This window comes from Scyliorhinus canicula, chromosome 7, assembly GCF_902713615.1.
Source record: "Scyliorhinus canicula chromosome 7, sScyCan1.1, whole genome shotgun sequence".
Taxonomy (NCBI): domain Eukaryota; kingdom Metazoa; phylum Chordata; class Chondrichthyes; order Carcharhiniformes; family Scyliorhinidae; genus Scyliorhinus; species Scyliorhinus canicula.
Genome location: NC_052152.1, coordinates 39,095,537 through 39,118,131, shown reverse-complemented (window position 1 = coordinate 39,118,131; position 22,595 = coordinate 39,095,537). Strand labels below are relative to the sequence as shown.

At 51.0% G+C, this 22,595-nt stretch overlaps 1 protein-coding gene across 1 annotated transcript in view; it reads right to left on the bottom strand.

Annotated features, from left to right (window-relative positions):
• Nucleotides 1–206: 206 nt before the first annotated feature.
• The window catches only part of LOC119968887 (NXPE family member 3-like), a 79,454-nt gene continuing 57,065 nt past the window's right edge, over nucleotides 207–22,595 (bottom strand). Inside the window, exons 4-6 of the mRNA XM_038801824.1 lie at nucleotides 9,546–9,619; nucleotides 3,659–3,868; nucleotides 207–996 (exon numbers count right to left, since the gene is read on the bottom strand). Of these exons, the coding sequence (XP_038657752.1) occupies nucleotides 446–996; nucleotides 3,659–3,868; nucleotides 9,546–9,619 (835 nt within the window). The 3' untranslated portion in view covers nucleotides 207–445. The remainder of the gene's footprint in view (nucleotides 997–3,658; nucleotides 3,869–9,545; nucleotides 9,620–22,595) is intronic.

Sequence of the window (22,595 nt, the reverse complement as noted above, 5' to 3'; positions counted from 1 at the left end):
CAGCCCATCTCCACCCACACAATGACATGACTTATGCCATGTGATAAGACAAAAACATTTCTTTAAAGGGACACTCCCATGACACTGAGACAATTAGAAACTTTTATGGGCATCTGGATTATAGCAATTATCTCTCTTCAAATGTCCCTGTTCTCTTCCACCCCCCCCTCCCCCCCACACAAGGATTCACTTTGAAATATCGCCCTGCATTTCAAAGCAGTTTGCTTGGTCTCAGTTCAAATTAATTTCATGTTGAAACTTTCTGGAAACTGGTCAACTGGAATTCTCGAGGTCAGGCGACTTGTGGCCAACATCTTGATTCAGTGTCTTTTCTCTTCTTTAAGAAATCAGTTTTAAGCAGGCTGGTATGGGTCTGGTCGGCCGTTGGAATGACAGATTGATATCACTCATGCACAAGTCACATCATTGTTACAATTCCTACACATCACTTTTCAGATGGACACACGTAAGAAAGAAACATATCTATTTCATTCTTTACAATGACTCGCTGGGGGTGTAAGTTATGTGGCAGGTAATGTGCAATTGTCATCTCCCAGGCATCCACAAATGCCACGTTGGTGCCTGTGAACATCTTCCTCAACACTAAATCATGCTGGTAAGAGTACCAGTCACTGTTGTACAGACTGACATCTCCAGGAAGGGCCTGGACATTGGCCGTCTTCATTACTACCACTGTGTCCGGATTCCTGCCGAGTAACTGTAGAATTGATCTCCGGATATTCTGTAATCTTCGGATATAAACCTCTATTGGAAAAGTGCTGAAATGAGACCATAAGGAGATGGTTATAACTGTGTCCTTTCCTCCTTTAATTTCATCCAGTTCATTTGCGATGTAGTGCAGGTCCTGGCTTGAAACAGTATTGAATCGGATTGGTGGGCCATGTGGGTGATATTCTACCATGATGTTGTTTTCCAAGTCCACAGCAAGGTGAGGGCCAATATTTTTAGGATTACGCAGATCGAATATTTTGAGTCCTAAAAAAATAAAGGATAACATGATTTAACTTGCGAAGGCACATTATTGTTGATGTTAACAGAGATAAAACTGGGAGGGGGGGGGGGGGGGGTGATCATTATTAATTGGGTGACATTCAATAAGAATTTATTCGAACTGAGTGGACTAACAAAATCTGATTTGCTGATATGGCTTCAGAATTTTCCACCCATACACATTGATGAGCAAAACTGTGTCCATTTCTTCCTGCTACTGTCACTCTGCTTTGTTCTCTGTCTCTCATTCAACTCTTTGTTCTTCTCCCCCAATCTCACACCCTCGCTTCCTATTTTACAATTTATCTCTCCTTTTTGTCTTCAACAGAATCTTTTATTTCTACTAATCTTCTCTTTCCCTCAACCATCTCCCACCGATGATATAACTCCCACACATACAACTTTCCTGATGTATTCATCTTGCTTTTGTAACTTCTGTAAATCAGTCGGGACAAAGAGCAAAATTGCTGGTGACATCGACTGGGTCGGATGTTTATGCACGGAGCAAATGGGGAGAGGCATGGCTTGATGGGACCTGAGAGCTACTGCAACACACGTGAATGAAAGAAGCTGGGAAGGTTAGCATTGCAGAGAGTGAGACAGAGCAGGGATCAGGGTCAGGCTTTGGGACTGGTATCAGAAGTTCTTTTTGTCAGTTAGAAAGCACCCAGAGCAATTGCTGCAACAGGTACTGACACGTAGGAGATATTACAAAACACCGAATGAAACATAACTCAGGGCCCATCATTGGAAAGGAGATTCGGATTTAAACTCAGATAGGCCAGCCACTGAAGGATACCTGGACACAAATCTTTATTCACTTACGAAGGCTTGTAACCTCCTGGCTTCCCAGCGTTAGATTTGATGGGTACTCCAATGATGCGCAGGGGAATCCTCCTCGGACGTTCCCAGGTAAGGGTTTACCTGGCTGTTGTCCTGAAGCGTTAAGCCCCGCTGGACAATTGCGCTGCGCAGGGACCGACCGACAAAAGTGATTTAAATTGCGAACTTTGGATGATTGTAACAGTGTTGTGCTCATAGTTACTCTGAAAGTGTTAGAAGCAATAAAAGCATTTTTAACTTCAGCCTATTTAAAATACACAGACTAGCCCCCCCTCCCCCCCTCCGATATCCAACACCCCCACCCTCACCAGTGTCTGACCCGCCACCCCCCAATGTCCGGCCACTCACTCCCCCACTGTCCGACCACACCCGTTTCCAACCTTGTCTGACCCCCTCAATGTCTGACCTACCCTGATGCCCCACTACTGCCCCCCATTGCCCATATCCCTAATATCCGATCCCTCCACCTCCCCCGATGTGCATCCTTCCCACACCTTGATATCTGACCCATCCCGCACAACCCCTAACCCCCATCCCTCCTCCCATCCCACCCATGTCTGACAGGAGCCAGGGACTGGGACTATGGCTGAGAACCAGTGGGTAACTTTCCCCAGAGATACAGAGTGGTAAAGCTGCTGAGTTTGTAACCACTCACAAATCAGATCCATTGAAAAGAACAGAAACCAATTTATTTGAATTTTGATTTATTTACAACTTCCGTTAATCAATCCATTTTGCCTCAATATCAAGGTGTTTGTAATTTGCATAAGCTATCTGGCTCTATCCAATGCTATGTATAAGATAATGTGCTGTCATGGATACCCATTCCTGGAGACTGAATCAAATTGTATTTTCAATACACGGTACTCTGGAACTTTACTGATACTCTTGGGATTGAACTCCTCAATGTCATCCAATTCCCAAAGTGCAGTGCTGTCCTTACCCAGCACTTTTGGTCTTTATGTTCTGAGACAGGAGCATGGCACATGTCCCAACTTGTCCTAGCTAGGTCCACAGCTCAGGCCCACAGCTATGGATCAGGTTGCAAATTCTGGCCCTTCTCACTGCTGATGGAGGCAAAAAGGCCACAAGACATCCTGGGAGATACAAAACCTGAAGAGCTGAAACTTTACCAGCCTGTCCTTGATCTGTTCTGGGGACATTCTGATCAGTGGGGTGGGAGGGGCACAGGTCTCAGCTCCATGGTTCATTGGGAATGCAGTGACCATTCTTTTGGGAAAGTGAAGGGGGAGGCTGGAATACTGACTCAGCTTCATTAGTTGACTCATTGTCGGTGTGCATTCCCAATACATCTCACCCGGATAAGGCCTGAGCCATGGGACCAATCAAAACAGATCTGCTCCAATGTTCCTGTTCCCTGCACCGTGGGAAAAGGCCATTTTCGCAGTACCATAAGGCAAAACAAAAAATCTACCAGGTTAAGCCCAAGTTCTGTTCAAAATTTATTTTATAATATGTATTTTTTAAACATCTCACGTTTACTTTTCTGCCCCTAAGTCAGTGAAATCAGAGGGTAAAATGGGGAATGAAAACCATTTTCCCCAGTATTCTGATTGGTTCACCTCCACTTTTCCTTTATTGTTGGGAGTCATTTACAGCTCTTTTCATAAATCCTGAGATGTTTCTCATCAGTACATTTATAAAAATCTCTGTTCGGATTTGTACTTGAGCCAATTATAAAGTTATAATTTACAAATTTCAAGTATCATATTAATGTGTGATCCAAGTTAAATGCAAGATACAGGAGGTTTGATGAATGGATGGACGGAATAACCGACCTAACCTGGCAAGAATTCAGTGAAATATTCAAACCACTGACGCACAGTGGAATCTCCAAACAGGTAAACCATTTTCCTCCGGAGGCAGTTTGTAATTCTTTCAGGAGTGTCAAAGCGGCGAATATTGCAGGTCATTGACATCCACTGGTCCTGATAATAAAAACCAGATGGTGACACCAAGGGCTTTCCCCGGACACACTCTCCGAGAGCTGTGGCTGAAAATAAAGAGAAACAGGCAGAGGAGTCGTGATGCACAAGACTTGAGGTTAGCAATTTTAGCAATCTCTGCTGATGTGTTGGGCTGGCTGGGTCGATGTGAATTGCATTTGATGCAATGTAGTGAGAGACAGACTTCCAACACTTGATGAGATGCAACATGATTTTATTTAACATCGAAACTATTATACATGTCCAACTGTGGGTTGACACTATGCTGACTTGAATGGAGACCTGACACTAACCTGACCAGGCTTACCAGCTACCACATGGTGTTTGTACTGGCTAGCTCACGAGTTCTCCTTGTCTCAGAGGCTTGGTCCTGAGAGAACAGGTAAACTGGTGCCCTCTGGCTTTATAGTGGTCATGTTCTGTCTGGTGATTGGCTGCTGTGTTCTGTGTGCTTAATGGTCATCCTGTGTGTCAATCACTGCCTGTTTGCACTCCATTATATACATCGATGTATATTATGACATCTGCCTTGACTGAGCCTCCATGGTTGGCCTCCATAGCACTTTGGGGCAGAGAATTCTAAAGAATCTTGGAACTTTACAGATAAGGGTTTGCATGGCTATTGCCAGCAGTGCCAACTTCCACTGGGCAGTCGCCCTGTGTTGGGAACCATCCGAAAGTGCGATCACAAACTTTGGAAGGTGCCAACAGAGTTACACCAATAGTTCCCCAGAGAAGGTGAGAAGAATTAAAACCTCCTCTAACTTCCGGGTAACTATTGTAAAGATCCAGTCTGATCTCTACCCCCGACTCGCGTGACTCCAGCCACACCCGCGACTCACCCCTCCCCATAGTTTTCCACACCAACCGAGCCCCCAAGGACTGCTCCGCCGCAGGCCCACATTTCCCCCGCCCCGCCAACGACCCGCAGACCTGACCCAATCTGTAGCCCCAACCAGACCCACCACCCCTGACCTCAAAACCCACACCTGATTTCTGACGCCTCAACCTCCATTGACCTTCCCTACCCAAAGCTTTCATATAATATGAAAACATTTACTTTCAACAGCTTTCATTTTATGTCAACCACACTCAATTGCAATCATTTGCCATCATTTGACATAGTTGTTCTCAAGTAGCACAGTGGCATGGCAGCACAGTGGTTAGCACTGTTTCTTCACAGCACCAGGATCCCAGGTTTGATTCTCACTTGGCTCACTGTGTGGAGTCTGCATGTTGTCCCCGTGTCTGCGTGGGTTTCCTTTGAGTGCTCCGGATTCCTCCCACAAGTCCCGTAAGACGTGCTTGTTAGGTGAATTGAACATTCTGAATTCTCCCTCCGTGTACCTGAACAGGCGCCGTGGTGTGGCGACTGGGTGTTTTCACAGTCACTTCATTGCAGTGTTAATGTAAGCGTACTTGTGACATTAATAAAGATTATTATTATTATTATTATTAAGTGCAATCATTTTGTCATTGTTTCATATGACTTGCCCCCAGAAGCAATCGGCTAGCTATCATTCTATTTTACTTTCACTCAGAACTGACCATTTCATTATTTTTTTCACTCAGACCATATTTGCGAAAGTTATCAACTGCTATCATTGGCACCAATTGCCATCCTGCAGCGATCACAACAAAATGTGACTGTATACAGTCAAAATTTTCATTGATCCCAGCTGATTGTACATGCAGTATATACACCTCCACCCAGCCTCTCCCTCTCCCTCCCCTTTCCCCTCCCTCCCACCACATTCTTTATTCCTTTCTGAAACCCCACTTACACCTCACCCCTTCTACCCTTATTTTGTTTTCCTCCTTGTTTCCTCTCTCACCTACCCATCCTTCCACATTCCTGCATTATTCCCCTTCCCCTGTTCCCAACCCCTTCCTCTCCCTCACCCTTTTCTCCCTCTCTTGCCCCCCCATTCCTCTCCTCCCCTTCCGCTACACCCCTTTCCCACCACCTCACCCTTCTCCTCCACCATATCCTCTCCTCCTCCACCTCTCTCGCTACCCCTCTTCCGCTCCCCTCCCCTCCCCCACACCATCCCTCCCCTTTCCCCACCTCTTCATTGTCCTTCCTTCCACACTCCAGTCCTCCTCTCTCCCCCTCACCATCTTCACCCTTCCCCAACAATTGGAGATCTCTGTTCACAGGGTTGGTTGGAAACTTGAAGTAACGTTTTGCAGCCAGTCCTGATATAGATATGAAATTGATGCAGGAGCAGCGAAGATGAGGCAACAAGGTAGGTATTGGGGATGTGGGTGATGGAAAGTATAGATCCTGAGATAAAAATAATTTAGAATCATTGAGGATCTGGTGGAGCTCTCAAACGTGTACCATATACAGGAATGATTATTTTGGACAAAATGAAAAAACAAATAAATACATTCCAGCTGTTCACGCTGGCTGGATCTTCTCGTCCTGGTGACGGCACACCCTTGCCACGCGTTTCATGGCAGTGAGGGGTGCATTCAACGGCAAACCCCATTGACAATGGTGTGACTAGAAGATCCTGCCGCTGGCCAATGATGGGCTGCCTCAGCTAGTTACGTGATAACTATTTTCAATGCATATTTGATAGCTTTGAGTGTGCTGGACAGCTTTGAGTGCATTGGATATAGATTTGACTAAACTATCAAATTTGATGTCAAATTCATTCAAAATGAGAACTTTTGATGTCAAATTGTAATTGAGAGCATTGAGAGCAACAATTTTGTTTCAATTCTTGGGTAGGATTGGACACTTTCTCCCTGGCCTATCAATTTCACTGAACCCTTTAAATTATCTGCCTTCATCGAATGCAGATAGTGCAGAAGAAGGCCATTCGGCCCATTGAGTCTGCACCGACCCTCAAAAGAGCACCCTACCTAGGCCCACTCCCTGGCCCAATCCACGTAACCCCACTTAACCTTTGGACACTCAAGGGCAATTTATCATGGCCAATCCACACAACCTTCACATCTTTGGACTGCAGGAGGAAACCGCAGCCCCCATGCAGACACGTAGGGAATGTACAAACTCCACACACACAGTCGTCCAAAGTCGGAATTGAACCCAGGTCCCCGGCGCTGTGAGGCAGCAGTGCTAACCACTGTGTCCCTATTTCGTCCCTGCTTTATGGCAGCTGGTACAGTAGAAAGAGTGGTGTGTCCCCCTTGAATCCACTGGAGCTGGACTGCAGTCAGGCCTACAATGAGTCATTCAATGTAGGCCCTGACCATCTAAGGCCATTGGATCTTTCAGTGCTGTTTTCAAAGCAGGTAAGTATGCATTACAATTTTTATTACCTGTGGGCCATCTCTTTCCGAAGCTAGTTGGACATCATGGCCCTGGCCCTAATTCTTCTAAACTTCAGAGAATAAAGTCCCAGTTTATTTAATTTTTCCTCAGAGGACAATCCCTCCAGCTCAGGAATTAATTTGGTGAATATTTGTTGCACATCCGCTACAACAAAAATATTTTTCTTTAGGTAAGGAGACCAATACTTCAAGTGCAGGCTCACCAAGGCGCGACACAATTGCAATAAGACATCTTTACTCCTGAACTCAAATCCTCTCATAATAAAGGTCTCCATACCATTTGGCTTCTTAATTGCTTGCTGAACCTGTATGTTAGCTTTCAGTAACTCAAGAACAATAACACCCAATTCCCTTTGAATATGCAAGCAGACAGAAGAAACAGAGCAGAAGTAGGCCTCTTGGCCCCTCCAGTCTGTTCTGCCATTGTATACGGTGATGGCTGATCTGTTTGTGATTTGAATTCCACATTCTCATCTTCCCCTGATAACCGTTGATTCCCTTGCCTAAGACAAATCCATCTCCCTCCACCTTAAAATATTCAATGGCAATCCCCCCCTCTCCGGCCACTCCACTGGCCCTCTGGCCCCAGTCGACCAATCAGCTGTATGGGCGCTCCAGCACAACCTGTCACATCCTTTTAGCCACGATCAGCGTATGTGTGGGGGGGTGTATAAATTGTCAGCCCTGTGAGTGTCCATCAAGGACCTGCCGATTCCCCCAACAGTTTTCATGTTTTCTGCTGATGTTCCACGCAGCGCCGGTGCTCGCCCCTCACTGGTAGAGGAATCGGTGCGGGCGTGGCGCCGATCTTTCTGTCGTGGACATCCATGGATCCTTCGTTGGCGTCAGCATTTAGACTCAGGAACGGAGAAACCAGCCCATTAAGTTAAATCATTAACATCCCATGAGAGCAATTTGATTTTAAAAATGCGTTCCATTTATGGATAGAAAACCTGAATTTTCAGTCTTTTTTGTGGAATAAGTTTAGGAATAAAACACCGCACATATCATGAGGGTCAGATAACATTGTAACATAAGAACATAAGAACATAAGAACATAAGAACATAAGAACATAAGAACTAGGAGCAGGAGTAGGCCATCTGGCCCCTCGAGCCTGCTCCGCCATTCAATTAGATCATGGCTGATCTTTTGTGGACTCAGCTCCACTTTCCGGCCCGAACACCATAACCCTTAATGCCTTTATTCTTCAAAAAACTATCTATCTTTACCTTAAAAACATGTAATGAAGGAGCCTCAACTGCTTCACTGGGCAAGGAATTCCATAGATTCACAACCCTTTGGGTGAAGAAGTTCCTCCTAAACTCAGTCCTAAATCTACTTCCCCTTATTTTGAGGCTATGCCCCCTAGTTCTGCTGTCACCTATCCTATCTATTCCCTTCATAATTTTAAATGTTTCTATAAGATCCCCCCTCATCCTTCTAAATTCCAACGAGTACAGTCCCAGTCTACTCAACCTCTCCTCATAATCCAACCCCTTCAGCTCTGGGATTAACCTAGTGAATCTCCTCTGCACACCCTCCAGCGCCAGTACGTCCTTTCTCAAGTAAGGAGACCAAAACTGAACACAATACTCCAGGTGTGGCCGCACTAACACCTTATACAATTGCAACATAACCTCCCTAGTCTTAAACTCCATCCCTCTAGCAATGAAGGACAAAATTCCATTTTCCTTCTTAATCACCTGTTGCACCTGTAAACCAACCTTCTGTGACTCATGCACTAGCACACCCAAGTCTCTCTGAACAGCGGCATGCTTTAATATTTTATCGTTTAAATAATAATCCCGTTTGCTGTTATTCCTACCAAAATGGATAACCTCACATTTGTCAACATTGTATTCCATCTGCCAGACCCGAGCCCATTCACTTAACCTATCCAAATCCCTCTGCAGACTTCCAGTATCCTCTGCACTTTTCGCTTTACCACTCATCTTAGTGTCATCTGCAAACTTGGACACATTGCCCTTGGTCCCCAACTCCAAATCATCAATGTAAATTGTGAACAATTGTGGGCCCAACACGGATCCCTGAGGGACACCACTAGCTACTGATTGCCAACCAGAGAAACACCCATTTATCCCAACTCTTTGCTTTCTATTAATTAACCAATCCTCTAACATTTAGCTGTATGTCAAAAGTATGATCTAAAATTAAACAATAACGTACACCATTATGGCAAAGCTCACTTGTCACCATCATTCTCTACAAAGACCACGAGGTGAAATAATCTTGGACCAGAATGATATTTTAACTGAATAAATAACTGTGTGGGGCATTAAGTTATACCTTCGTTGAAAATAATCCAGCAAAGAATTGCTCCAGTAGTTTGCTTACTCCAACTCCCTCTGATATACCCAAACATCAATTTACTAGTGACGAATTTGTAGCCGTCTTACCTGTTCGAGGTGAAGGTTGTACCATTATATAACCTGTTGTGCTGGGTAATATGGGCTCCTTGAGGTTGACTTTACTGAAAATATAACCATATTATACATGAAGCCATTGTATCATTGTAAAACGTTGACTCAGACAGGCGATATCCCAAAATGAATTGCTGCTGTCCTATTCCGTAAACATTTGCCCCAAATTTATTTAAACAGAAAGGTTTTGAGGAAAAAATCCTGATAGTCAGAGGTAAACTCTTCATCCCAGGCACAGGGGAAGGTATGTCTATTTTGAGTTAGCTCTCAGCTGAGATAGCAATAGGGTCACTCACTATACCTGAGCACAATAGTCTTTGTTTAATATAAATGGAGAAATCAAGCTGAGCTGCTCATAACTAAACAGCAACCTCTACTGGAGTGTCTGCCATTGGACGCTGGGCGAGAGCATGAAATTCAGCCTTGCTGTTCTCCAAGTCAGGGATCGCTTACTAAAACTCACTGTCCATGCTCACACATCATTAATGATCACGTGGATCAGTACACATGCCTCTGCGGGAGTGACCTGCAATGAAGGAGTCATCAGGAAAGCAAGGTAAGGAAGAAAATAGAGGGCAGCACGGTGGCTCAGTAGGTTAGCACTGCAGTCTCACGGCGCTGAGGTCCCAGGTTCGATCCCGGCTCTGGGTCACTGTCCGTGTGGAGTTTGCACATTCTCCCCGTGTTTGCGTGGGTTTCGCCCCCACAACCCAAAGATGTGCAGGCTAGGTGGATTGAACGCGCTAAATTGCCCCTTAATTAGAAAAAAAAAAAATTTAAAAAAAAAAAAAAGGAAGAAAATAGAAGGAAGAGTTCCCGAAAGGGGAACAAAGTCCCCAAGCGAGCGCGTTTAGCTGCGTGTTTCCTGGCACTCACGTTCAATAAGGGGCCTAAACGGGGAACGTATGGCCGACGCTGCACATAGCCCCAATTTTTACAATGGCAAGCTCCGCTCGCCGGAATTCCCCGTTGTAGCGAGAGATCGGGACGCCATTAAAAAATGGGAAGAGAGCTGCGGTCCTGATTTAAAAAGAAGAAACAGAAGGCAGAGATTTGCAGCAGTTAAATAGGTTCAGAGGCTAAAAAGAGCAGAAGGGAAAGAAAAGCCTCAGGGGGATTTTGGCACTGCCCGGATTTCCCAGGATTCACCGCCGCGTTGTGCTCTCGCTTGAGTGCAACACGGCCAGAGAATCGTACCCTAAGTGTTGTTTGATAGCGGTGGGGAACTCGTCAACAGAGCCGGCGGGAATCTCCCTAAAAACCCAGCCACAAATGAACTCTGATATTTTTCAGTGAAATTCCGTCCTCTATTTAGTTTATTCCATATTCAGATGAGCAGATTAATTGCTCTCTGTTGCTCTACTTAATTAAAAACAACTTTAACTTCATCAACAACTACAAAAACAGCTTGAAATTATACAGCGACTTTAACTTTGTAAAACATCTCAAGCTGCTTAATAGGAGTGTTTTCAAAATTTAACACTGAGCCACACACGGAGATATTACAGCAGAGGAACAAAACCATGGTCAAAGATACAGGTTTTAAGGTGAGTCTTAAAGGAGAAACGATAACTCGAAAGTTGCAGAGGGGCTGGATTAGCTCACTGGGCTAAATCGGTGGCTTTTAAAGCAGACTAGGCAGGCCAGCAGCACAGTTCGATTCCCGTACCAGCCTCCCCGGACAGGCGCCGGAATGTGGCGACTAGGGGCTTTTCACAATAACTTCATTGAAGCCTACTCGTGACAATAAGCGATTTTCATTTTATTCTCATCATATATGTTCAAGTCAGAGTTCCTTGGACTTAGGGAGTGGTGTTAAGGGCCTGACCAGAGGATTGAGCAGAGGGAGACAGTAATGGCTTTAATACAGAAAAGGAGCATCAAAGGTATTACTTGTACTGTAACATTACCTTCACCAAAAGATAAAATCAAAAATACAATTACCAATCTACATCTATTAGGGGCTGGTTTAGCACAGGGCTAAATCGTTGATTTTGAAATCAGACCAAGGCAGGTCAGCAGCACGGTTCAATTCCTGTACCAGCCTCCCTGAACAGATGCCGGAATGTGGCGACAAGGGGCTTTTCACAGTAACTTCATTGAAGTCTACTTGTGACAATAAGCAATTTTCATTTCATTTCATTTTCATCTTTTAAAAAGCAACATTTGCCGTTTTTGCTTGAATTACAGAAGAAAGTTTAAAAACATTTTATTTGTTATTTTCTGGACTTTTAAGGCCTTCCTCTTTCCAGCCTGAGAAGTGGATCCATTCCGCAGCCTTTACAAGTGGAGCACTTGGGGCAATTCTAAGGTGTTCCGGCATAATCTACCTATCCATTCAATTTTCCATTATTCACTGTGGCATTTCTGAAATTGGGTATTGCGCTGTTGGGGAGAGTTTAAACTAGAGTGGCGGAGCCTGAGTGTGGAGATTCAAGAGGAAGAAACAAATACAGAAACGAAAGGTAGAAAAGTAGAAGGCGAAAGTGAAAGGTAGAGGAAACTATAGCAGCAAATTGGGGCAAAGCACTAAAATCTATGTAAAAGTGTGAAAAGACAAGTCTAAAGGCACTGGGTGCGATTGAACTAAATGGAAACAAAGTCCCATAGCGAGCCCGTTTAGCACTCGCACCGCTGAGAAACACCCCACTATTTAATGTGCCCCGGTTAGATAGGGAGCCTCAGCATGGAACGTACGGCCCATGCCGCATATAGGCTCGGTCTGTGCACTGAGGAACTCCACTCACTGGAACGCCTCTGTAGCGAGAGATCGGGATGTAATTTTTAGATGCCACCCTGATCTCTGGAACCCCCACCCTCGCCCCACACACCTCCCCAGCCTTAACAAAGGGTGAGGCAGTTCCCGGGTCCACCTGAACCTCCTCCAACACCCACGCAGTGCATCCCCAATCGTCACCATGTGCAAAATGTGGGCTTGGCACCTTTGCAATGCCAAAGTGGTACCTTGGCAGTGCCCCTGCCAGCTGGCAGTGCCACCTGTGTACCTTGGCAGTGCCAAGGTGACACCCAGGTGGCACTGCCAGGGTTGCAGGCTGCCAATGCCAGGGTGCCATCCTGCCCAGAGGGGAAGCACCAGGGGGCCTCCAATCCCCTTGGGACCCGCATGAGTGCCGTTCCATCTGGTCCTCGTTGGCGGAGACCAGTACTGAATGGCGCTTGATCGAGGTCACCGAGGCGAAGGGGATAGATCCCAACACCTTGGGCGCCTCAGGAAACTGCATATTAATGTTAGACTAGCTGTCCAGCTCTAATATGCAGACCTGCCAAAAAGTGATCCCGCCAGCAATGAGCGGTGATTCACATCACAACGTGTTGTGAGTTCACATTAGATCTCACGAGGCATTGAGAGCTGGGTAGATCCTGGGTACGGGGTCTCCCGGCTTTTATCGGCCGTGTTGCACTGCGGTGTGCTGCCTTTCAGGTGCAATGGAGCTGTTTGATCACACCCACTGTTTCTGAATGCATGGAGCATTCTCAATAGGTGGATGAATTAGAAGCGGAAATTGATATAAACAGGTATGGTATCATTGTGATTACAGAGTCATGACTGCAGGGTGACCAAGGCTGAGAACTGAATATCCAAAAGAATTCAATAAATAGGAAGGACAGGCAAAAAGGAAAAGGAAGTGGGGTGGTGTTGTTAATTAAGGGTGAAATCAGTAAAATAATGAGAGAATATTGCCTCAGAAAATCTAGACATAGAATCAGTCTGGGGTAGCCAAGCCCCAAATCAGGCTCCATACTGGGCACTGGGCCAATCGTGAGTCACCCTTGCTGGGCGAGATCTGCACATTTAAGTCAGCCACTGGGTAAAAGCAAATTACTGCGGATGCTGGAATCTGAAACCAAAGAGAAAATGCTGGAAAATCACAACAGGTCTGGCAGCATCTGTAGGGAATGAAATGAAAATCGCTTATTGTCACGAGTAGGCTTCAATTAAGTTACTGTGAAAAGCCCCTAGTCGCCACATTCCGGCGCCTGTTTGGGGAGGCTGTTACGGAGATAAAAGAGCTAATGTTTCGAGTCCAGGTGACCCTTTGTCAAAGCGTTAATCATCATCGTGTGCTGGTTCCTTTAGAGAACTACAATGAAAGTTTGGAGACTGAGGGATATTAAGGGTTAATTTTTATCTACAGTCTATTCTTTATTTTATTTAGTAAATTAACTTAAATGGTCTTGCTACTCTAATTGTAAAAAGAAAAAAATATATTTTTGTTTATGTGTTTTGTCTTTTTTATTTTTTGTTTTTTTGTGTTTTTTGTGAATTTATGACCTGTACATTTATCTGCACGTACAGGAGTTAAGCCAGCATCCGCCACTGACACTGGCGTGATGCTGGGTGTGACAACCAATGGATAAAACAAAAGAGGGGAGTGCCCCAAAACAACGAGTGGAGCACAGCCCAAAAAGAACGAGAAAGGAAATAAAAACTTATCAAAATCCCATCAAATTAAAGTGTGGAAATTGGGCTTGATAAGGCAATCCAACCCCTGCGGTACCCACCGAGCATGGAAGGCCTCGAGTGTGCCCGTGGACACCACATGCTCCCGCTCCAGGGACCCCGCCCGCTGAACGAGGCCGCGGAAGATGGGCAGACAGTCAGGCTGGACGACCCCCTCGGTCGCCCGCTGCCTGGACCTATAAATGGCAAGTTTGGCCAGGCCCAGGAGCAGGTTCACGAGGGCGTCCTCCACCCTCCCCACCCCCCTCCACACCGGATGTCCGTAGATCAGGAGTGCGGGGCTGAAGTGCAAAGAAAACCTCAACAACAACAATATCAAGAAACCAATAAGGGAGTGCAGCATAGGACAAACAACATACACATGCTCCACAGTCTCCACCAGGCCGCAAAAGTGGCAGGTCTCTGGCAAAGCCACAAAGTGGTTCAAACGATGGTTGCACGGCACTGCCATGCACAGAACCCTCCACCCAGGTCCCCTAGTTTTATGGGGAGGACACGTCCGTAGAAGGACCTCCAGTGTGGACCTCTGCCGCCGCACGGCAATGAGGCACGCCAAGGATTGTCCGGGCGGCGGGCGAGGGCAAGGAGGTATAAGGTGTGCAACAGCAGGCCGTACAGGAAACTGCTCCACGCGGTGCGAAAGGGCACGAAGGGTATGTGAGGCGGCTGGGGCTGTGGGGCACCGGTACCCGAGGGGGTTCCGGGGTTTGGGACCAATGTGGAATTCCGTCCGAGGAGGGATCCGCTCAGACGGGATGCCACCGCACAAATGCGCCGTCTCGAGTCCAAGTGTGCCCACGGGGCCAAGCACAACCGTTTTGAGGCCTTGGATAGCATTGGCCGCGCACCAGACAGACACCGCTCCGCGCCTGGCAAGCTCGGAGGGTGTCATCCAGCCCGCCCCTCCACCACCCTGCACGTCCCCGATCCTGGTCACCCCAGCATCCACAGCCCTCTGCTCCGTCAGCACACCTGAATGGATATTGGCGGAGGTGCGGATTCCTGAGCAGTGGCTCCCTTACGACAGCCACTACCCCTGACGGGGGAGAGCTGTGGCATGTGGCGACCTTGTTCCAGACTTTGAGAAGGTCCTGGTTCAAGACGGGCAGCGCCAACAAAGAGTTCCGAAGACCATTCCGGTCAACGAACAGGAGCTGCACGACGTAGTTCAGGCCGTACATCGGGCAGAAGAAATACGTCGCCAGGGCACAACATCGTGCAGGAGGCTCAATGTACAGGTATCGCTGCAGAGTCTGAACACAGAATGTCGTGACCTGGGTGCAAAGGCACACCAGCGCCAAACCGCCCTTCACAATCGGGAGACTCAAGACCTCCGCAGTGACCCAGTGCAATCCTTTGTCCCAGAAGAACCGAGGCAGAGTTCTCTGGATGCATGTGACAAAGTCAGGGGGAGGGGGTCAAAGTGACCAGCCAGTACCACAGCATGGAGGCGATGAGTTGGATTATGACGAAAACTCGATCCCTGTGGGACAGCACTCGGAGCAGTCCTGTCCAGCGTCCCAGGCGAGTGGTGACCTTGGTCTCCAGCTCCTGCCAGTTCGCCGGCCAGGCTTCCTCTGCCGGGCAAAAATGGACTCCCAGGTAGAGGATGTTGGTCCGGCTCCAGCTGAAGGGCCTGGGCTCCTCTGGGAGGGGGTCCATCTGCCACGGACCGACCAGGAGTCCGGAACATTTAGCCCAGTTGATCCTAGCAGAAGATGCGTCGGAGTACACAGCCTGGCACTCTCACATCCTCTGCAGGTCACCGAGGTCAGTGAACATGAGGAGCACATCATCGGCGTAAGCCGAGAGGGCCACCTCCATGTCCGGCTCGCGCTGAACCAGCCACGACAACCTCCTCCGCAGGAGGTGCAGGAAAGGCTCCACACACAGAGAATAAAGTTGGCAGGACAAGGGGCAGCCCTGACGCACCCCTCTCCCAAAGCGAAGGGGCGCTGTCAGGGACCCATTAACCTTAATCAGACACTCTGAGGCGGTGTACAGTAATCGGATCCAGGCGACGAAGTGCGCCCCGAACCCGAAAGCTCGCAGAGTCCTGAGCAAATACTAGTGCCCCACCCTGTCGAACGCCTTCTCCTGGTCAAGAGACAGGAAGGCGCTCGACATACCAGTCCTCTTGGTGAAATGAATAATGTCCTGGACCAGATGGATGTTATCGTAAATGGTTCGGTCTGGGACTGTGTAGGACTGGTCAGGGTGAATCATGTGGTCCAACACGGGGCCAAGGCGTAAAGATATTGCCTTGGCAAAAGTTTTGTAGTCCGTGCTGAGGAGGGAGACCGGTCGCCAGTTTTTAAGGAGGCCGAGTTCGCCCTTCTTAGGCAGCAGGGCAATGACGGCCCTGCGCCACCAAAGGGGCATCTCCCCTGTTGCGATTCATTCCCCCAGGACCCCCGTATAGTCGCTCCCCAGGACGTCCCAGAAGGCCCTGAAGAACACCACGGTCAGCCCGTCCAGCCCTGGGGTTTGACCCGTGACAAGCTGTCCAGGGCGCCGGTCAGCTCCTGGAGGTTGATGATTTGATCAAGCTTCCCGGCGCCCTCCGGGCCGACCTACGGCAGGTCCTCCCACAGAACTCTGAAAGCATCCTCGCTGGACGGATCTGGAGAGAAGAGGTCGGAGGGTCCTGACCTCCTCCGGATCCGAGACGAGGGACCCGTCATCAGTCAGCAGCGTAGAAATCTGCCGACGGGCCACACGTCCTCTTTCTAGCGAGAAGAAGAAGGGGAGCCGCGGTCCATGTCCGTCAGGAGATGGATCCGCGACCTCATGTACGCGTCGTGGGACCCGGCAAGTTGCAGGTCCCCCAGCATGCCCTTCTTCTCTCTGTACACCTGCCCCAGGGCCAGGTCCTCATCGGGCTGAGCAAGATGTGACTCCAGATCGAAGCCTTCCTCAGCCAATCGTGGAGTTCCGCCCTGCCGTAGAACCCTTTGTGTACCCCTGCCAGATGGCACGGACGTGAGTCTTGCCCACATCCCACCATAGCCTCCAGGAGGTGAAACCATCCGCTTCCTTCTCCAGCCGGCCCAGAAACGGCGAAACAAGTCCAGGAACCGCTTGTTCTCCAGCAGCAGGCTATTAAAATGCCAGTACGCGGACCGTGTCTGAGCGCAGGACGGAGCGAGCCCCGCCCACACCAGGTGGTGATCCGAGCACGGCACCTGCTCCACAGAGGCCGTCGGAACGCTGGGCAAGTACGTCTCGGAAATGTAAAGACGGTCGATTCTGGGCGCTCTGAACAGAGGGCGCACAAAGGTGTACACTCGCAATTCAGGATGGAGAGTCCGCCAGACGTCCACCAAGTCGAAGGACTAACCAGGTCCCGGCAAGCTGCGCTGGACTCCACAACGGTCCTTGTCCTGGAGGGTGCAATTAAAATCCCCTCCGAGGAAGATGCACTCGCCCACCGGGTTGGTGCCTAGAAGAGTGGACACTTTTTCGTAGAAAGTCGCCTGCTGCGGCCCGACCAGGGAGCGTAGATATTCACAAAGTGAAGCACCACATCCCTGTCACAGACTATTAAGTGCAGCAGACGGCCTGGCACTGGCTCCTTGACCCCCAAGATCTCTGGCTGAAAATGTGGAGACAACAACATAGCCACCCCGCCCGAACGTGGGGCCAGGTTACTCATGAAGACGCCTCCTTGCCACTCCAGGGTCCACTGAGCCTCGTCACCCGGAATGGGGTGGGTTTCCGGCAGGAAGCACACCCTGTACTTTCCGTCCCAAAGGACAGAGAAGCACTGGAAATGGCGATGTGCGTCATTGCTGCCGTTGATGTTGAGGCTGGCTATGGTTACCTCCATGTCAGTTGCAGCGTGTGTCCTTCACCAATCACCTCCGTGCTCGGAGGAAGTAGAGGGTTGTCGCTCCCTCCATTCCCTCAGGAGCCCGTGAGGAACAAAACAGCTTGGCGCTGCTCCCCTCCTGGTCCTGATCGAATTCCCGCGCCTCTTTGGCATGGGCGGACTCAAGGAGCAGCCCCAGATTTACCCCTGTCCAGGGCCAGCCGCACATGGTCACGGTGACCGTGATGCGTTTTCAAAAATGCTTGGAGTTCTCCCGAGGAGATGAGGGGAGACTCGGTGCCGGGTGTGAGGGCGCCCTCTGCCTCGCTGCAGAGAGCATCTAAATCCTCCTCCTCACCCGTCACCGAGCAGCCTTCCTCCTCCGAGCGGTCGCCACCCGAGCCCGAGTCCCCCGCCACACTCCCACACAGGCCCACCAGCTAACCCCAGGCCCAAGTCGATCCCACCCCCAGCGATCGTCCTCAGCCGGGTCCCTCGCAGGCTCCTCCCGAGGTTCTGGGTCCACGGACGGTGGCGGTTCCAACCCCGTCCCCGCCACCGACACCGGGCCCAATGAGAGATCCGGGAAGATCTCCGGAAACAGCTCTGGGATTGATCCTGGGCTCCCTGGCATCGTCTGCTTGGGCGTAGAGAACGGGGAGCCTTCTTCTCCGCCACCCGCCCACGACCCGTGTATGTCGGGGCTCTGGTGGCTGCCGCCGGCCTCCGGCGATGAACAAAAGGAGGTGACCGGAGGGTAAAACTCCAACGGGCGGAACGAGCCCTCGGGGGTCACGTCTCCGCCCGGCTCCGGCTCTCCCTGCTCGGGGGGACGACAGCAGCCCAAATGCCTCGGGGGCCTTGGAGGCCTCCCTGGCTTTACTCTTCTTTTTAATAGGGCTGGGTGTGAGGGGGATGGGAACAAGCACCGGAATCACCCACCCCCGATCACTCGGGGAGGGGGCAGTGAGATCCACCACCTCCTCCTGCCCAGACAGGCGGCGCTTGCGGGGAGGCGGTGAGGCGGGATTGCCTTGCTGCACGGCCTCCATCACCACAGAGTCCTCCGCAGCATCCCCCCCTCCACATCGCCCGGCCCCTGGGACTGTGAGGAGGCCAGATCCCCCTCCATCTCAGGGCCGTACACAGTCTCACTGTCTCCCTCTGGAGCCCGGTCGGTGGTCTCTCCGGGCTCCTCAGATTGTTCCAGGGAGGCGGTGTCCCGAGGTGAGGCTGCGGACTCTGAGCTGGACTAGATTGACATGGGGACAGCGGCCGGGGCCAGGCCTAGGTCTTGGAGGGCCCAGTCTGACCGCCGTGCCGCCGAGCATTTTGCTTTTCTTGACTGTCGCTGGTCAAGCGGAGGCTCCCCCTCCTCCCCGCCAGCAGCCGCGGTGTTGTCATGGGTGGCTGCTGGGCAGACGAAGAAATGGTGGAGGACAGGGGAGCAGCGGCAGCTGCGGCCGCCCTGGGGGTGGTGCTGGGAACGACCATCAGGGCGGGGCTGTTACGGCGGATATGCCCCAGCCCTCTGCAGGCATCGCACTGCATGCCATCCACCGACCAGAACACGTTATGGTCCTCCCCTTGGTGGGAGACCAGAAAATCTCCCTCCATGACCTCCTCCCGGGTCAGGCGGATAGAAAACCTGACGCCGGAAGGAGTATCGATGGCGGACGGAGGGGTCCCGAAGGCCGAGAGTCAGCGGCGCCACCCCGGGCCTGACCTGCCCCAGTAGGTTGAGGTGGGGGAGGAGGAGATCGGTGGGGAGGTAGGGTGGGACGTTGGAGAGAATGACACGTTCGGCGGTGGCCTCCAGCGGGTCCACCGGCAAGTGTGTCCCGCCCACTGTGAGCCCCCTTTCCAGGACACGGTGGACCGCCTGCTCGGCCCGCAGGAAAAACACGGCCTTGCCGTACATCCTTGAGGCGGCTACGATGGCCGAGGGGCTGACGACCCCGGCCATCACACGAGTAACGCCTCGATGGTCATGGTGGGGTGGGCATAACATTTGACCCCAAGTTGCTGCGTTAGTAGGCAGAAGGGCGAGGGGGGCGTGGAGGCAGCGGATGGTCGAGAGGCTGCCGCCCCCGCATGGGTTCCTGGTTGCCCTGCCCCCAGCAGAGTGGAGGATGCCCCTGGGGTACTGGCCATGCCCACCCCTGGTAAGGCACGGCCGTGTAACTGAGATCAGGGTAGTAGGGGGGAAGGGTGGGGGGTTGGTGATGGATGTGGCATCACAACAGCAGATGCCACAAGGGGAAGGTGCTGCAGGGCAACAGCAGAGCAGGGCAGCATTCCTCTGCCCTGGAGGAGCCTAAAGCAACGTCCCAAGCTGCCCTACTCCCACCCTGTGGGGGCCCTAAACCACGGGCGAGATTCTCCGCAAATGTGGAGAATCGTAAAGGCTACCGTTGGACAGGCCGTGACCCACGGCAGCCTTCACGCCCACTTCCGGGGCCGATTCTCCCCCCCCCCCCCCCCCCGGGCGGGGCTAGGAGCGCGGCCCCGTGCGTCACGGCCTTGACGACCGTCGTCAAGGCCGCACGTCAAGCGTCACGCCGGCTGACGCGGCCGATGACACCAACCCGCGCATGCACGTCTTTTCCCTCAGCCGCCCCGCAAGACGTGGCGGCTTGATCTTGCGGGGCGGCGGAGGTAAAAGGGTGCATCCGTTACGGACGCACGGCCAGCGATCGGTGGGCACCGATTGATTGGTACTGCCGTGCCAATCGGGCCTCCAGATGCCCCAAACGGGCATCTGGCGCCCGTTTCACGACGGCAGCGAGCAGGTGTGTTTGCTGCCGTGTTGAAACGGGCGTGAACGCCCGGGGGGGCGGGAGAATAGCGGGAGGGCGTGAAAAATGTCGGGAGGCCCTCCCGCTATTCTCCCACCCGGCGTGGGGGGACGGAGAATCGCGCCCAAAGTCCTTTGTCTTCACAGCAGCCCCAGATGGTCCCACTCCCATCTCAGGCAGAGGAGTGGTAGGACAGAAGGCTGGGTCTGCAGCCCTGGGTGGTCCCACTCCCACCTCAAGCAGAGGGGTGGGAGGACAGAGGCAGGCAGTACGGTGTGCACCCGGGGTCGGGGCCTACACCAGGTGGTCCCACTCCCACCACAGATACAGGGCTGGGAGGACAGAAGGTGGGGCAGGGTTGGGTTGGGGATTTGGGAGGAACAAACGCAGCTTTGAGCCCTGAGTCCAAGCTGAAGCTCTTACTTTGGTTAATTCACTTCAAAGTTGTTGGCTTAGGAGAAGGTGAGTGTGGTGAATGTAATGAAATGAAAATCGCTTATTGTCACGAGTAGGCTTCAATGAAGTTACTGTGAAAAGCCCCTAGTCGCCACATTCCACCGCCTGTCTGGGGAGGCTGGTACGGGAATCGAACCACGCTGCTGGCCTGCTTGGTCTGCTTTAAAAGCCAGCGATTTAGCCCAGTGAGCTAAACCAGCCCATATTCACCATAATATAAGTTGTCTGTATAGTACTGTGGCCTATGGCCAGGGAATGGTACTATGATCTCCTTCCATGTATTGTACTGGAACCCTGGTGGGCTCTGCCTCTGGATCCGCCCCCCCCGGGGCGGTATGTAGACCTGCCGCCTGTGGGTGGCGCTCATTGTTACAGCAGTCACAGGCAGGCAAGTTCTTGGATAATAAAGCCTATGTTCACTCGTTCTCATCGTCTTGTAGTGAATTGATGGTTCATCAATTTGTTATCCAAAGACATCACTATGGAAGCCGCTCTGAAGCCTGATAAACTGGAACTTGACGCACGAACATCAGAAGCTAAGGAAATCTTCTCCCACTGGCTCCACTGTTTTGAGGCCTACCTCGACTCCTATGAAACGCCTCCCTCCGACGCCTTCAAGCGGCGCCTCCTCCACGCCCGGGTAAGCTACCGAATCTCGGGTATGATTGAGGACGCAGCCACGTATGAAGTGGCGGTCACAATTCTAAAGAGACAGTTCATGAAGCCCGTGAACGACGTGTTCGCGTGGCACATTCCCACTACCTGCCGCTAACGCGCCGGGGAATTGCTGGATGAGTATCTAGAGAACCTGACTCTACTCGCCCGCAACTGCAACTACAGGGATGTGAAGGCCGATGAACACATGAAGCTGATGATCCGGGACACCTACATGGCTGGGTCAGGTCTAACTATGTCCGGCAGTGACTGCTGGAAAACGGGGCCACTGATCTACAGGACACGGTAAAACTAGACACCTCATTAGAGGTGGCCTACCAGAGCCTCAGCGCGTACCCAGGAGACCCAGTGAACCCCTCATGGGCACCACAGACGCGGCCTTCACCAGACCCGACTGCGTCCCAGGCCTGTGCCGTGCGGCTGCCCGTTAAGCCCAGGGGACCGTCTTGCTACTTCTGCGGTCAGGACCAACACGCCCGGCAGCGACTGCGACAAAAAGGGACATTTTGCCAGAGCCTGTCTGGCCCGATCCAAAGCCCTGAAGTCAAAAGCTCACCAGGCCTGATCCACGGACTCACAGGCCCACACACCCCACAATGAGGCTGCGTGCCTGCCCGTATCGCCCCCTTCAGACGCGTCATCTGCTTCGTTCAGCTCATGGGGGGCACCATCTTTAACTCAGCCCGACACGTGCGACCGATGGGGGCGGCCATCTTGTGACCCTGATACCTCCGACCATGCAGACTACCTGCAGCTCGGCGCAGTCACCCTCGACCAGTTGCGGCTAAAACATCTGAAGAATT